The sequence below is a fragment of the Melanaphis sacchari genome, unplaced genomic scaffold, assembly GCF_002803265.2.
Source record: "Melanaphis sacchari strain LSU unplaced genomic scaffold, SCAv2.0 Contig19_pilon_pilon, whole genome shotgun sequence".
In the NCBI taxonomy this organism is placed as follows: domain Eukaryota; kingdom Metazoa; phylum Arthropoda; class Insecta; order Hemiptera; family Aphididae; genus Melanaphis; species Melanaphis sacchari.
This window is the reverse complement of record NW_020270975.1, coordinates 1103750-1119967: the sequence shown is the minus strand read 5'-3', so window position 1 is coordinate 1119967 and position 16218 is coordinate 1103750. Positions and strand designations below refer to the sequence as shown.

The 16218-nt window shown below is 24.7% G+C and overlaps 2 protein-coding genes across 4 annotated transcripts in view; both read right to left on the bottom strand.

The window, feature by feature from the left end:
- Positions 1-9462, bottom strand: part of LOC112593002 (adenylate cyclase type 8) — a 137445-nt gene extending 127983 nt beyond the window's left edge. For all 3 annotated transcript variants that reach the window (XM_025337193.1, XM_025337192.1, XM_025337194.1), the window contains exon 1: positions 9242-9462. The gene's annotated coding sequence lies outside the window, so the exon portion shown is untranslated. The remainder of the gene's footprint in view (positions 1-9241) is intronic.
- Positions 9463-14246: 4784 nt separating this feature from the next.
- Positions 14247-15973, bottom strand: LOC112592922. The gene is made up of 3 exons (XM_025337083.1): positions 14885-15973; positions 14546-14784; positions 14247-14481 (listed from the first exon to the last, which is right to left on the bottom strand). The coding sequence occupies exons 1-3, from the start codon at positions 15881-15883 to the stop codon at positions 14247-14249; spliced, it is 1473 nt and encodes a 490-aa protein (XP_025192868.1). The 5' UTR covers positions 15884-15973.
- Between the last annotated feature and the right edge of the window lie 245 nt (positions 15974-16218).

Genomic DNA, 16218 nt, shown 5'->3' with positions numbered 1-16218 from the left:
TTAATTTTATAATCTCATATCGAGTATAAGTTAATGCATTAAACATTAAAAAAAAAAAAAAAATTGGGGGTGGAGATCTATTCCCATCAAATATAATTATTAATTTTTAATTTCATAAATAAATCATTATTTTATTTTTTAATTATATTTCAGGACCTAACGAATAGAAAATATTTTTTTTATTCTTCATTAAATTATTAATCGTACCATTCTAACAGTTATAACTCGTATAGAAAATTCATAGTTATAAAGTTTATCTAACTTTATTAGTGTTGTTAATAATAGAAAAATTAATAACTCCAAAAAATATAAACATATAAAAAATAAACTTAGGTTGAAAAACCGTCTCTGTTTCATAGTCACATTTTCTTTGTATTTATAGTAATGGTAATTTAATTTAATACATCAATTACAGTGATCTCAAAAATGAGGAACAATAAATACCTACTATACAGCAGAGCGATTTACTCTGTTTAAAAAAATATATATTACATTAATGTACGAGTATAATCCAAACTACCTACCTCTTTTAGCTTTACTCGGATCAGGTTAAACTCATACAAAGGACTTAGCAAATTAAACTTCGATTAACTGTTTTTAGTGTAATTAATTGCTTTCAGAGTTTCAAAGTTTCAGACTTAAAAGACAACACTACTAGACAAGTAATAACTAATTCAAAATGTGATTCCAAGAGATCAACATAAACTCATACGAATTACAATATACTCTTAAATCTATATAAAATGGAGTAAACTCAAAATAGTATGGCTAAAACGATAGTTGTTCGATATTCAAATCGATGTATGCATTATAAAAATTAAATATTTACTATTTTAATTATTTAAACAGAATATAGTGTATAGTGAGTAGTTATAATAAAGTAATATTTCTATCCGAGTTCCGTTTTATAAATCATACATCAATATCTCAATAAATTAAACACTGTGATTTCAATAACAAATATTATGTTTAGACATAACGATAAATAACCAAAGTTATATAAAAATTTATAACATTTTAAAAATCTAAAAAATATATTGTTCAATAATATTTAGAAATAATAATATTTAATGATACTTAATAACACAGTACTATAATAAATTAATAGAATATTCACAAAGAAACATTGATATTTTTAACTTTCGTTAACGTATAATAGGTTATAGTATATGATATTTCAGTTTAATTTTTGGTATATTAAAAATGTTTTAAGAAATGATGTGTATTACTTTAAAATTTTAATAAAACATAATCAATTATTTTATTATTGTTAGTAATAATAATACATAGTAATAATTTATTACTATGTATTGTGTGAAAAATTCTTTTAATACCTACTACTTCAATATCCACTACATTGTTTTTATAAAAATGTATGCTCCTAAATAAGTATATTTATTTACTAAACTAAAAAAAAAAAAACATTAAGCAATCAATTACAAACATGCCTAAATTTACAAGATAGCTTTTAATAAAATAATGTAATGTTACATAATTAACGTTTAATTTAGGCTGTTCAAAAAATTAAAGTTTTGAAACATGAATTTCTCTAAATATAACCACTTTACGGTTTGTTTATTTATTTAAATACTTAAATGCATGTAATAACACATAATACACTGTATAATTAAAAGCAATAACATTTTAAAGGAAATTAAGCTAAAAATACTATAATATGAATCCATTGAAAAATGAAATTATGGGAGTGTAATCCGTCTTGATTAATAAAACTACCACTAATATTTTTTATGGAACTATTAATAATAATAGCCAACTTAAAATATTTCTCTTAGTCTTTTGTATTTAATCTAATTAGGTTCTGAATGAAACGATGAATGTATAGGTTTTACAATGGTCTGTATTTGTATTTGTATCTACATTTTTTTATTTCCAATCATCGTAGTTTAGAGCAATAAAAATGATTCAATCTTCAAATTTGAAGGAGGTTTCATAAATTCTACACCAGTTTTCGATTAAATTAATATAATTTTTTTTTTATATATATTATTCGAAAATAAATAACCTTAGTTAGATTAAATGTTAAAAATATTTTCTAAACATGATACATTTTTAAGCTATTTATATATATAATAAAACTTGAAATTTCTCGTCAAAAGTTTTTATACAACTTTCCTTATAATTTGTTATTACAGAAATTAAAAATATCGAATGTACATACTCATTTTCGTATAAAAGCGTTTACAGTTAAAATTATAACAAAAATCATCAAAATCACAGATATTTTCAAATTATATATAAGCATTGAAAATTTAAGTTTTTCTTACTGGAATAAAAAAACAATGCGTAAACTACATAAGTTTTTATGGGTGTTTACTGTTTAGTTCAAAGTATGTAGTAAAATTGCAGGGTACTCAAATGTAAAATAACGATTTCTTATCAAACGATTTTTATTTTTTTGTAATTTTCTAGTCGTAATTACATGAAATTTATTGCTATTGTTAATTATTATATTAAGCACAGTTTTTAAAATATTAATACTATATTTAAGCTATATACTTATATCACAAACCAATTTACTGTACCGTTTTACTATATGTCAGAATTGCCGTATTATAAGTTAGCCATCCATAATACCTATACAATATTAATATTATACGTGAAATAATTATACAACGAAACTTTCATAGAACAAAGTCTCATGGGAAACAAAAAAAATTCGTAGCATAGAGAAATTCGTTGTAAAATTACACATGTTTAATATTTACATAATTGCATATTTCATATTTTTATTTTTCATATTTGTATAAAAAATAAACAAAAATATCATATTATATATATTACTGTTTTTTTTTTTTTAATTTTAATATAAAAGAAATAGTTAGGAAATTTTGTTAATCTTATTATTATAAACTGTAATTTTTTCGTAAAATGTTTCGATTTCATTAAAAGCATTGACAACTTCTTTATAATCTAAACACACACTTACATTTGTTTTATATTATCAACGAGAGAAATTTCTTGTCTTTACTTCACTATGATTTTACGACTTTAAAATATGGTTGAAAGAGGATTTTTCGGAATACCATATTTTAAAACAAAATACAATTTTTTTTTTTTAACACCTTTATCGACTTTATTTAAAATTTAAAATTTTATCAACAATTGATAAACATTTATGTTTTGACATTTGTTTTTTTTTTTTTTATAGAAAAATGATAAAATAATTTGATAATACAAATATGTTTACGTCAATATTGGAACTGCGGTACACAGCATTTAAGTAAAATTAACTTGCTTGCCACCTATGCCTTATTTTTAACTGGTACAATAAAATTGACGGTATTTTAGAACAATATTTAATATTTATTTTAATGGTGATAACATTTACAAAAACAGGTTTGTTATCAATTAGCTTAATGGTTATATAGAAACATCAGATTCGTTATATAAAGATATAGAGATAAATTAACATATAATCAACAATAAAAGTTATGATTCTCAAAAATAATTCGTTAAATGGAAGTTCGTTGTGTGGAAGTTTTGTTGTATTATAATAATAATTATATAATATTAAGATATTTTTGACAAAAAAATAGATCAGCCTATCGTTTTATAATTATCCAACAATGATTTACTGAAAATAACATAGATAATTTAAATAAATCATAAAACATCATTGAATGAGTTGAAGCGTAAAGTTATGATACAACAAGAGATATTTCGTCAAACTATTGTAATTTGTATACTATCTACTAATTAATTTTTTTCGCCACTCAAAATCTAAAATATTTGCTTGCAAATCAATTATCAAATATTTAAATTGAGATTATCGGAATAAGCATAAATTATAACAGTGATTTAATACATAATACTCGTAATATTTAATAATTATGAATTATATTTATGTTTAGCATGGAATAAAAAATTAATTCCAGAATACCACACGGCATACAATTACAATTAGGTACCTGTTTTAAAATTCAATAGATTTATAAAGAAGATTATTTTGAAGGTACTTATTTTTTCTCTATCGTAATGAATATTTAATATCATAGTATAAATTTAGTTGAAATTATAAACTGATAATAATTTTTTTTAAATATAATTATTAAAGCATCTTACTAGGTATTTACAAAATTATTTTAATAATAAGTTAGTCATAAATTAATTAATTAACCTCTACAAATTTTTACTATAAAAATTCACTTAAACGTAATAAAAATTCAATTAAAATGTAAAATTGACTAAATCAGATTATTATATAATAGATGAAAAATATCATGCACTTAATTTTAATAGTCATGATGTGATATGCATATAATTTTTTTTTAAATCAGCATATTTTGGATTTAATTAAAAAATTTTGTTAAATTAAAATTTAGTAAGTCACAAAAATGTTAGTTCTCTCCTAGTCTTTATTGTTATTTCAGTGCAATAGCCAATAAACAAATTAATAAGAAAAATTAAGATTCAAGTACGTATTCCCTTTAGTAATATACAATTCAGAGTTAGATAACTCTTATTTTTAAATTAAATACTATTAAATGGTTATTGAAAACTAAAATATAAAATATTAATAAAGTCAATAAAAATATATTAGTATAAATAACCTACTTTTAAATTTTATATTTATCAATCATATAACATTTATCTGATTATGCTAAATTCCATATTTCCATGCAACGATTAATAAGCTTACGATATATTATGTAAATACATATATAAACTAAGACTTATAGTTTTACAATTTATTTACATATATATATTATATATATTTAAAAACCGATTTCTGCTTAAACATAAATTTCAAATTAATTTCTTGATTTCACTTAGAAACTTTATTAACACTATCCCGAAATGGCGTTAGTTTAGAATAACTTATTTTTTTCCAACCGCCATTACTAATTAGCATTTAGTATAAATAATGTAATAACCAATTTATCTGAAATAGCATTTTCGCTATTAGAATTCAATACAATAGAGATTCGCTTATTTTTAGAAATGTATTGAATTTTGTGTAAGTATTATTTTTGTTAATTTCGATAGTAAGAAATAAGAATATTCTGAAAACTGCACACTGTAGCCAAATTTCAAATAATAATAGTTATAACACTGGATTATTTAAAGGTGAGTTAAACAAAAATAGTGTCTAATTATTAATCCATTTATATCCTGTTAGTAGTTTATTAAAACACATATTTTTATGAAAAATAACTAGAGAACCTTTATAAAATTATACAATAATTTTTATAACTTTAAATTCTATGTACAAAATAAAAATAAAATGTACCTAAATAACTTAATTTTTTTATAAATTACATGAAAGACACTTTAAAATGTATTTAAAGTTCAAAATTAATAAGCTACATTACTTGAGCCTTTATATAATACCAACAACAATATTACTATAAGCAAGTAAAAACATATTTTATGTTTTTACAAATTTTACACAATAAATTATCATTAATTATGAATTATTTTTTGTTAAAAAACTAATAAAAATTTAAAAATATCTTAACAATTCCAAATCTTTGTAATAATTTTAAAATCCATCGAATTATTATTTAATTTAAAAATTCTTGATAACATTGATAATATTACGGACTGATTCTTCTTTTTTTTTTAATATCTAAAGCACGGCAATTTAGGCCATTAACTATGAAAAATTATAGTAGTTTTTGAATTTCTCCGGTAAGTTTTATAAGGTTATGGAACACATGTGTGCTATGGATTCGTCGCTAAGAAACCGGGTGGTCACCCATCCGAGAGTTTGACCGATTCTTGACCTCAGTTCACGTTAGTGACTAAGGCCAACCACCGCGTCACATCAGGCCAATCTCAACAATTATTTTGGAGTGTAGGTGGTACTTATAAATAAACAAAAATATGTACTAAAATATTTTATTTATTTTGTGAAAAAACTTTTTCCGTGAACATTATAGCTGAAACTAGTAAAACAACTTGATACCGCTTTGTAATACATTAAGTGACGAGACAGTCATTGTTATGGTTATGTTAAAGCTTGAATTCAATGATATTATTAAACAAAAAAACTATTCTGAGCGTAGACGGTCTGTCAACCTATATATTATATTTAATGATATTTTAGAATAATGGTAACTTAATATAATTTTTCAAATAATTAACTTTGGAGTTAAAACCATCATTTTACTGTAAATACCATAAAACAAAATGGATAGGTTCATAGTATAAGAAAATATCAAATATCTCAAAATAAATCAACATATTTTGAAAATGTCATTGTATGTAGTAAAATTCATAATAAAATAATATAAGCACTTAAAATTTGTAAGCCCTGACAAATGCTTTTGATTTATAATAAAATAATTAACATCGTTAAAATACATAATGATACTTCTTCAAATTTTTATAAAAGATAATTGTAAAAGTATTTTATTCAGTTTTTTTAGCTCCAGTATGAATTACTTTTAAAGAATATTGTATTAAATTTTCAAATCTTAAATATAAAATTTGAAGATTTTAAAAATGTTTATCACAAAATACTTGTAGTTTGTAATTACATGATTTTAACAGATTTTTTAAGAATTCAAAAATCAAATGCATATAAAAAAAATATTCCCTATGTAATTTTAATAATTTCATACATATATAAGAACAATTTATGTAAAATCTTTAATAACATTGTCAAAAAATTTTGCACGTTCATACAATTTTAATCAATTTTTTTAAAGAAAAAATTTTAATTGTTTATAAATAGCTCAAAAATAGTCAAAATATTTTGAACATTATATTATCTAGATAGACATTACTATATAAGTACTTGGTAATTTCACACTTATAAAATTGTTCGGTGAAAATTATAAGTTTTTATGGTCATTTATTTTTAAATTATAACAAAATAAATTAATTAATTTTATTGAAACCGATTTAACATAAAAATTTCCGTTTTTCGTTAACTTTTTTTTTTAGATGCTTTTCCACTATTGAGGAAAGTACAGGGAATTTTTGACTTTTCGCTCTCAAAGTATCAATTAGATCAAATTTTCTACCAAAACCTCTACCTAAGTTAAAAATCAAATTATTTTTATTTTTTACTATCCCAATATCCCAAAAGGTAACAACAGAAAAACCCACACACACAGATTATTGTAAAATCAATACATGCGTTGCTTTGCTTAGAATCTAAAAAACTTCATTACAAACTTCTAGTAAAAACTAAAATTCATCAAAAATATTTTTTCTATATTTTATTAATTATCTCTAAAATAATATTTAAGTAAACGCCTTTTTTATAATAGTTTAAAATATATTAAATAAATAGTTGTTTTTAATTATTAAAATGAAATTGTTGGTATTATATTTTTAATTTAGCCATTTACATAATATTATCTTTGTGATAAAAAAATAATATGTGGGCGTTTACTTTAAATGTATGTATGTCTATTATATTATAATACTACTTATATATCATCATATAACTATTTGGTAATTTTGGTTGTAATATTATATACTTTAAAATAAATATTTTTAATCTATTATATATATATATATCTTTTCAAATTTCGTTTACATTCTTAATATTTATGCCTAATTATGATTTTCAATTGATAATTTAATTAAAAAACCCCCAAAAATAATAATGCGTCATAGAACTGCGATCCGTAAAATAATAATTATTAAAACCCAAATTATAGGTATTTTTAATAAATTTTGTCTATCATATATTTAAAATGTGATGAGGTAAGAGAATTAATCAATATTTGCAAGCTTTTACTTTACATTTCTATAAGTAAACATAATTTTATTTTTATTATTTAAGTCACACGTGCATTGATGAAATCAATTAATTTGATTATATACGTAAATATAAACATACAGAAATACATACATAGGTGAACTCGGGTTAAATCAACTACCTACTTATGTCGTTACAAAATATAATAATTATCATAAAAATTTAAAAATTTAAAATAGTTTTAATTTAACTCTCTTAAATATAGGTAATTTGAACATTAAATAAATGAGTAAAGTTAATTATATTATACGTTTTCATTCATAGATACTACAAATTGTTTAGTTAGCTGAATGTGTTGTATTTGTAGTAAGTACCTAATTGTGGAATAGTTATTATTTAAATTTTAGGTAAATTAAAATTGTTAACAACAATATTTTCAGTATTTTTAATTTCGAATTTCTATTAAGAAATATATACTTATATGTCATATTATCTACATGAATCGATGATTGTAAAAACAACACGAGTCACATTTTTTGTGAAACTTCATGAGTCAGAAAACTTTTAAAGTCAGTTATAAAAAAACAACATATTACTTATATACACAAATGATGTATAATCAGTGCATAATATATTTCTACAAGTATTCATTTATAAATAAGAATTTTTTTCAGAATTATTTAAATTATACACTTTTAATCAATTATCCAAAAGTTTTAAAAAATTGACTCATGTCGTTTCTGCAATCATTGATTCACATGTTTTATTTTTCATCTAGTAACTAAGACTTTATATATATATATATATATATTATGAGATATCTACTAAATTTTCAATTTACGAATAAAACATATTTGATGAAATATACTGATAAAATAAAAGTTATGCACCGTCACATATTCCTACCTATGTAAATTTATTATAATATATATTTTATCAAATAAAATATTATACATACCATGTAAAACGTCAATTACCTATATTAATAAAATCGATTTGCATACTTTATAATAATACAAAAATTTTGTCATATTTTGTTAATATAACTAGATACCCGATGGCTAAATAATATTATTTATTTTATAATATATATAATACAATTACTGTACAACGTTTTATTAAAAGAAAAAACTTTTTATACTTGTTAGACGTCAATCTACATATTTACTTATAAAATACAATAGAAAAATATGGCCTGATGGACAATAATAACTAGTTATTTTAACACTTAATGTGTAAAAAATCTAACGAATCTCTTAAATGTAATCGCCTATTAGCATCATAACAACTACACCGGAAAAAAGGTATAAAGTATTTAAGTTATAAACCAAACAAGAGAAAACAAAAATACCGACGGGTATTTACGGATTACAGTGTTTTCCCGTGTACCTGCCTAACGCCTACATAATACGGTGATCGCTGTCGTCAGAGACTCGGGTGTGTTCATAAAAGCATTATACATAAGTGCATGGGTTAGTAGAAAATGTCGTGACTATATTTTATTTTTGAAACCAATAATTCTATAAAGTGGAAAAAAATTATTTTATTGTACCTGTCACATACCTGTATTACGTTGACGACGGTCCTAGAAACTTCTACGACGAATAATATTATTATATGTGCACATATATTTTATTCTAGTATTAATGTTAATTATTTTGTTCGGAACACTGCGAAACTCGCGCACGGCAACGACGACAACGACGACAACGACGACAACGACGACGACAACGACGACACACACGAATGCAAACAACGTCCGCGTGAACTACCGTCACGGCGACGGATTTCCAAGCTTTTGGCGGCCCATGCGGGATCGTCGTCCGAGTCTCGTTGCCGCGCTGGGAGGGGGAGTATGACCAACTGTCTGCAGCGAATAACCGTGCGCGTTACCGCCGCCTCCGTCGGAGGGAGCATTGCGTTAGACTGACCGACCGCGGTCGACTAATAATGAAATATAATAATAACGTATAAATTAGAAATTTATAATAAAAAAAATGCTTAATTTTTAAGATCATTAAAGATTATACACACGCGAGATGCACGGTACAAGTAAACTTAAAATTATAGTAAACTAACTGTAAAAAAAAATTAAACAATTTTCACGTTTCTATTTTAGGTTAGGTACTGATGAACTGATGTGCACCTTTGTGCGCCCGTTGCAACCTCTCAAAATTAAACAATCAAACACAGATCAGTGTACTTTTTCTGTAAATATTTTTAAAATTTCTAAATTATTTTTGAAAAAATGTCTTAAAAAAAAAAAAAAATAGAAAAAACAGTGAAGTAGTGATGGTGTTGGTTAATAAACCATTTACTTCTCTCCAACTAAAATTCTTTATTTTGTCTAGTGATCTATAATACAAAAATATTATATCTACAGTGCATTAATAATTTAATCGAGTTAATGTTCATAGATTAATTAAATCAAAAATTTTCAAGACAACATTTCAATCATAATGGTTTGTGTTTTCGTGTTTGTGGTAAGTCATCTTATATTATAACTTCTTCGATTTAAACTTTAGGGGTGATTTTTGATAGCCAATTGTATATATAGTTGATACTTTAGGGCAGTGGTCGCCAACCTTTTGGACCTCACGGACCAATTAATTCATAACTCTGAATTCTACGGACTACTTACATATAGGTACTCATATAACTCTTAAATACCAAATTAAAAAAATTAAATAAATCAATGCATATTTTAAAATATATCAAAAAAGAGTTTTTTTTTTTATTTATAACAAAAATTATTTAAGTTCAATTTGTATTGATTCTAAAAAAAAATAAATAAAAGTTAAAATGAAGACTGGATTTGAATCATTAGTGTTCTTAGAACATATTACGATAACGATATTATTAGGTCTATTTATTTTATAATATGCGATAATGATAATCATATTATTACTCGTTTATTCTTATTTGTCGTAAACTGAACCTATATACAGTGACATTATACAATACTTTTGTATATTACGATTATAAACACAACATTGCAAATAATGTTGAAATTTTTCTGTGAACCACCAAATTCTTATCATGGTCTATGGACCACCAGTGGTCCGCGGACCAGCAGTAAACGATTGCTGCTTTAGGGGATCAAATTATCAAAAGTAAAATATCCCCAATATTTTTCTTGATGTTGCTCGGATATGCGATCTACCGACAGCACACGGTCTACAATCATACATATTTACCGCATATCCGAACCGCAATAAAAAAAAACAATAAAAGATAAAATTGGCCATACTATGATTTGCTGTATACGAAGTATTTTTTTATTTTTCTCCTATATTTATTAAATATACTGCTGAAGAAACATTACCATGCCATAATAGTGTGCTAGTGAAATGATGAATGCTAGAAAATTCGATTGCGGGGGTGAATTTCGTCTTGTTCTTTGGTGCAAAAAAAAGGATATCAGATCTTGCACTATGTACAACAAGGGAATGAGTGCTTTCACTATGAGGACTTGAACAACAAGTCTACGCAAAGACAAAAATCATAAAAATGACGAGAAACACAACCATGCAACTGTTGCAATCACATCTCAACCATTATTATTGGAAAGTTTCTAGAAAAGAAGAACCTGATTTCCTGATTTATTTATTACATTTTCGAAGGACATTAAAGCGGTTTATCGTTAAGGTTTTTATATTTTTATACATACGATTATTCTTAATGTTTGTTTGAATTATGACATTGCATAATAATATGTAGATCGCATATCTGAGCAAAAAAAATGTCGGTAAACCACATATCCGAAGAGTGCCGTTTTCTTAAGAGGGTGTCGCACCCGCATGTGTTGTCTCCGTCTTACACATATACGACATAGTAAATTTTAAGCATTTTCAAATATTTATATTTTTCATACTCATAACTTATTTAAAAATTAAAATATCGTAAAACACCAAGGAAATAACAAAGATGTTTTTAACTAAAAGTTTAATGATAGGACAATTCACTTTAATATCAAAACTAAAAGTACACTATTGAAACTGGTGAACGAAAATTTACTACGTCGTACGTGTGTAAGATGGAGATAACATATTATGCGGGTGTGACATCCTCATAATAAACAGGAAAAAATAACACAAATTAAGGAAAATTGTAAATTTTTATTTTAAATTAGTTTTTGAGAACATTAATCAATTTTAAAAAAAATTCTAAAAACGAATAACCGTAAAAACTTGAAATTGTCAACAAAAATTTTACAAATTACGAGTATTTTTCGATAAAAAATTTATAAAATCTTTATTTTTTATAGATAAGGTTTGAAAAATTGATACGTTAAAGTTTTTATAAGTTTTTCGATTTTTTTTTTTTTTAAATCAAATTTCTGCTGGAAAGTGAAGTTAATTTTTTATGAGCATTTGAAGTTCAAATTGTTATGACTTTGGATGTATACTGTAAAGTATACATTGCATACCTTTAAAATAATTAGACAGTTGACATTTTTAAAATTTTTAAATCTTTTATTTTTTTTTTTTTTTTAATATTAATAAAAATAAATTGTTGGGAACTTTGATGAAATTTTCAAGCAATATTTTAATAAGAAATTTATAAAAACTTAAAATAAATTTTATATTTTATAACACAATATTCTTCATTAAATAGGTTAAACTAAAACGTCTAAAACCAAAAAACTTAAAAAATATACGTAAATGCTATTATTTTATATAAAAACATTAATTAAAATTTAGAAAATTACATGTTTAAACGATAAATAACGATGTTTGGTAATTGTTGTTATAATTTAAAAATAATACTCATGGGGATTTAAAAACTTTGAGGTAAATATATTTGAATTTTATTGTAGGTACGCAATATTTTGCATACATGTAGATTAATTTTAAGATATTACCCAATTATACCACGAATCAATTAAATATTTTCAACGGCAAGGTGGTATTAGCTTATAAACCAATAAAACTAATATAATATGGCGTAAAATTATGAATTATTTTAATAATTAAATATTAAAATATTAATAATGTAATACATGCAATGTTTTTGGATTAAATCAACCTAATATAAATAATAATAGTAAGATAAATTACTTTAATATTTCAACAGAAATATTATAAAAAATACCATGAAATATACTTAGTGTTATAGGCTGACAATTCGTCTTCACTTAGAATCGTTGTTGTTACCATCAGAAAAAACGCATGTTTTTCGAAATAATACTTCGCTAAAAGTAATTTCTGTAAAATAATTTTTATTACATCAAAAAATGTAGAAACATTTGCAGTTTTTTTATCTGTAACAAAATTTAAATTTTGAAAATAATGTCAGTCATATGGCTCTCGCGAAACGCGTCTATCGCGTCGGTCAGCATCTGTCCCGGAGCTTCACCCACAACTCGTGTGATCTTGTCCTTCAATTCATCTAGAGTTTATGAATTGTATTGATAGACTTTTGATTTTAAGTGACCCCACAAAAAAAAAATCACACAATGACAAGTTAGGGAAGCGAGGGGGCCACGAAACGTCCTCAAAGTGTGAAATGAAACGTGTGGGGAATTTTTGGCGAAGGACCTCCATTGAGACACGAGTTGTGTGTGATATTGCCCCGTCTTGTTGAAACCACACTTTTCTAATACTGACACGTCGTCGTTGAAGCTCAGGAAAAAAAATTGGATCAGCATTTCGATGTAACGTTCTTAATTTACAGTGGTCGTTTGTCCGTTGTCCTCGAAAGTACCGCCGTACTGCGAACAGTGCGAGCACTCGTTGTTATAAACTCCACACCATGATGACATTGATGACAACTAAAACTGTACGTTATCAGCTTTAAAACGAGCCGTCTCTCACACCGATTGGATTTCCCCACATGTAGTATTAATAACTTTAAAACACGCGTTTGTTCTGACGGACTCTGTATAATTAATTATTTAATTCAAATTTAACACATTAATTTTATATTTAAGTTTATAACAATCGTTGAACAAAATAAAACCAAACCATTTTTTTGTAAAATTGTATGAAATATAGTGGTTATTACATAAATTGCGTAGATATTTTTTGGTCTAAAAATTTAAGATAGTAAAAGATTTACACAATGTGAAACGTATACACACATGAGCTACAACAGTAAGACGATTCATCTAAATATATTATTATACTTGCTTTTCTCTCTTCTCTCTTTTGGTGTCATTTTATTTAAAAATTAATTTAAATTTGAACCCTAGATAAAACGTAGGTCCGACCAATTCTATTATTTGAAGCAAGTTTCAAACTTTAAGTTATATCATATCCCATTTTTTATTGATAATAAGCAAAATAATGTGTTGCGTGATCTAAGCGATTGTTGGCCGATATAAGGGCGAGGGGTTATGTGTTCGAAAATGTTATGTTCGAATTAAATGTGTTCGAATGAAAAGTGTTCGATAAAATATATGTTCGAATTAATTTTTGTTCGAATAAGTTTTTGTTCGAAAATAGTATAATTCATTGTTAAAAAAAAATATTTATATAAATTATTTAAAAGTAAAAAAAATAGGTATTTATAAAAATTATTTAAAAGTAAAAAAAATATTTGTATAAATGTGTAATATATCGTCAAGTTAAAAGTTTAAATTATATGCAATGCCTCTTAAAAACTCAATGCTATTTTGATCACTATCTTTAAATCTTAAAACAAGATTTTTAATTCTTTCTTCATGTTGTTTTCGGGATACTTTCGGGATCTTTTTTGCAATTCTGCCTTGAATAAATTGTTCAATTAAGCTTTCGTTCTCGTTCTGAATTTTTTGAAGAAGTATTATAAATTTATATGCACCTGGATGTTTCGATATCAACCTAGTACAATATTTCATTATAAATTTATAAAATATTCAATTTATATGCTACATCAATATATTACCTATTTAAACGACTATGCCATGATTCAGTGATATTAGTAGTGCGCGGCAAATTACATTCAACTCGTTGAGCTACTGACCATAATTCTGGTGGATATAACGGAGGTTTTACTTGTGGATTTCGTCCACGGAGTCTCACTGATCTACCAGTAACATACGTTGTTTCAAAATAGTCTAATAATTTTTGTTCCCTTTCATCATTTGAAAATTCAGTTTTAAGCTGTTTCCAACTTTCGTTGACCTGAATCAATAATAAACATTAAACACATATTTATTTTTTATTAGTTAATTATGCAAAAATGTATTATTTGCGTTTATTCATTTTTGTGGTTTATACGTACTTTAGAAACTGGAAGGAAAGCCAATGCTGGTAAATGTCGACAAAGTAAGTTGAAGTTTTGATCGTCAATATACTTGGTCGTTAATCCTTCCTTTTGTATGTGACGATAAATATTTTGCGAAAAATGAAAAAAACACGCAGAATGCATTGAAAATGGAAAAACATCATTGATGGCATTGATAGCAGCAATTTCAAAATCAGTTATAATTTCAAGATCTGTATTATCCTTAAAATTAATATTATGTTCAATAGCAAAATTATTTAGTGCTGTAAACATTACTTTATATGAATTTTCCGTTTGATTTGTCATAAGGGCAAACACTAAAGGTAAACATATCTGATCTTTTCCTCTATTAATAGATCCATGAATTGTATACAATTGTTTAAATAAATTAGGACAAGACTTATATGTTCCGTCTGCAAGCCAAAATTCTGATTCTCTTAAATATGAACAATTTTGAACTGTTGTAAAAATAATGATTCTATTTTTTTCATCATAAATTTCCTTGATTAAAAAATCTTGACCAGAAATTGTTTTTCTTAATTCAGGAGGAGGGTTATAATTTTCAACACAAGAAGGTTCGGTTAATTTACCTTTTCTCTGTCTTTTAATAAGTTGTTTTGATGCATTTTTACTAATTTGTGAAGATACAACAGAAGGAACTCCAATTATTTGTTCTTGGTAAATTTTGTGTGGATTATCTTGAGATTGCAATGCAGCAGTTTTTATTTTATTTTTAATTATTTTACATTCATTTTGAATTGGATTTGGTGCGTGTGAATGATTCATTAATATACACGATTCGTCTTTAATATGTTCATTGTTTTTAATAATTGTTCGAAATGTAGCACCACATTTTTTGACACAGATCCAATAGTACACATTTTCATTATCACGTTTACGAAAATTATTCTTATTAAACATGAATTCATATTCATTCACTAATAACATATTTTTCTTATGTATAGTAGATATTAATTTTATAATACACATCGACATATTCGTTCACTATTTCGTTATAACGGTCTGAAAATCGGAAATATACTGCAGTAGTGGGTGAATTACAGTTCGTATGTTACACAAAAATATTACGATAACAAGTAGATTTAAGTTATTGCTCTATATTAGATATCATATTAATGTTATAATATACGTCTATCGTCTAACCGTCTATCATTAGTTACCGGTCTAATAGTCGGAATATACGGCTATTAATATACTATATATATCTCTATATCTATATCAATATAATCATTATAAAGTTTTCGAACACAAATTTATTCGAACAAAAATTAATTCGAACATATGCTTTTTCGAACATTTTTTATTCGAAC

Coding starts and splice junctions, on each gene's coding strand:
- LOC112592922 (XM_025337083.1), bottom strand. CDS start 15,883: ATGTCGATGTGTATTATAAAATTAATATCTACTATACATAAGAAAAAT. Junction 14,785..14,884: donor CTTTCCTTCCAGTTTCTAAA/GTACGTATAAAC, acceptor TTATTGATTCAG/GTCAACGAAAGTTGGAAACA. Junction 14,482..14,545: donor TGGCATAGTCGTTTAAATAG/GTAATATATTGA, acceptor ATATTGTACTAG/GTTGATATCGAAACATCCAG.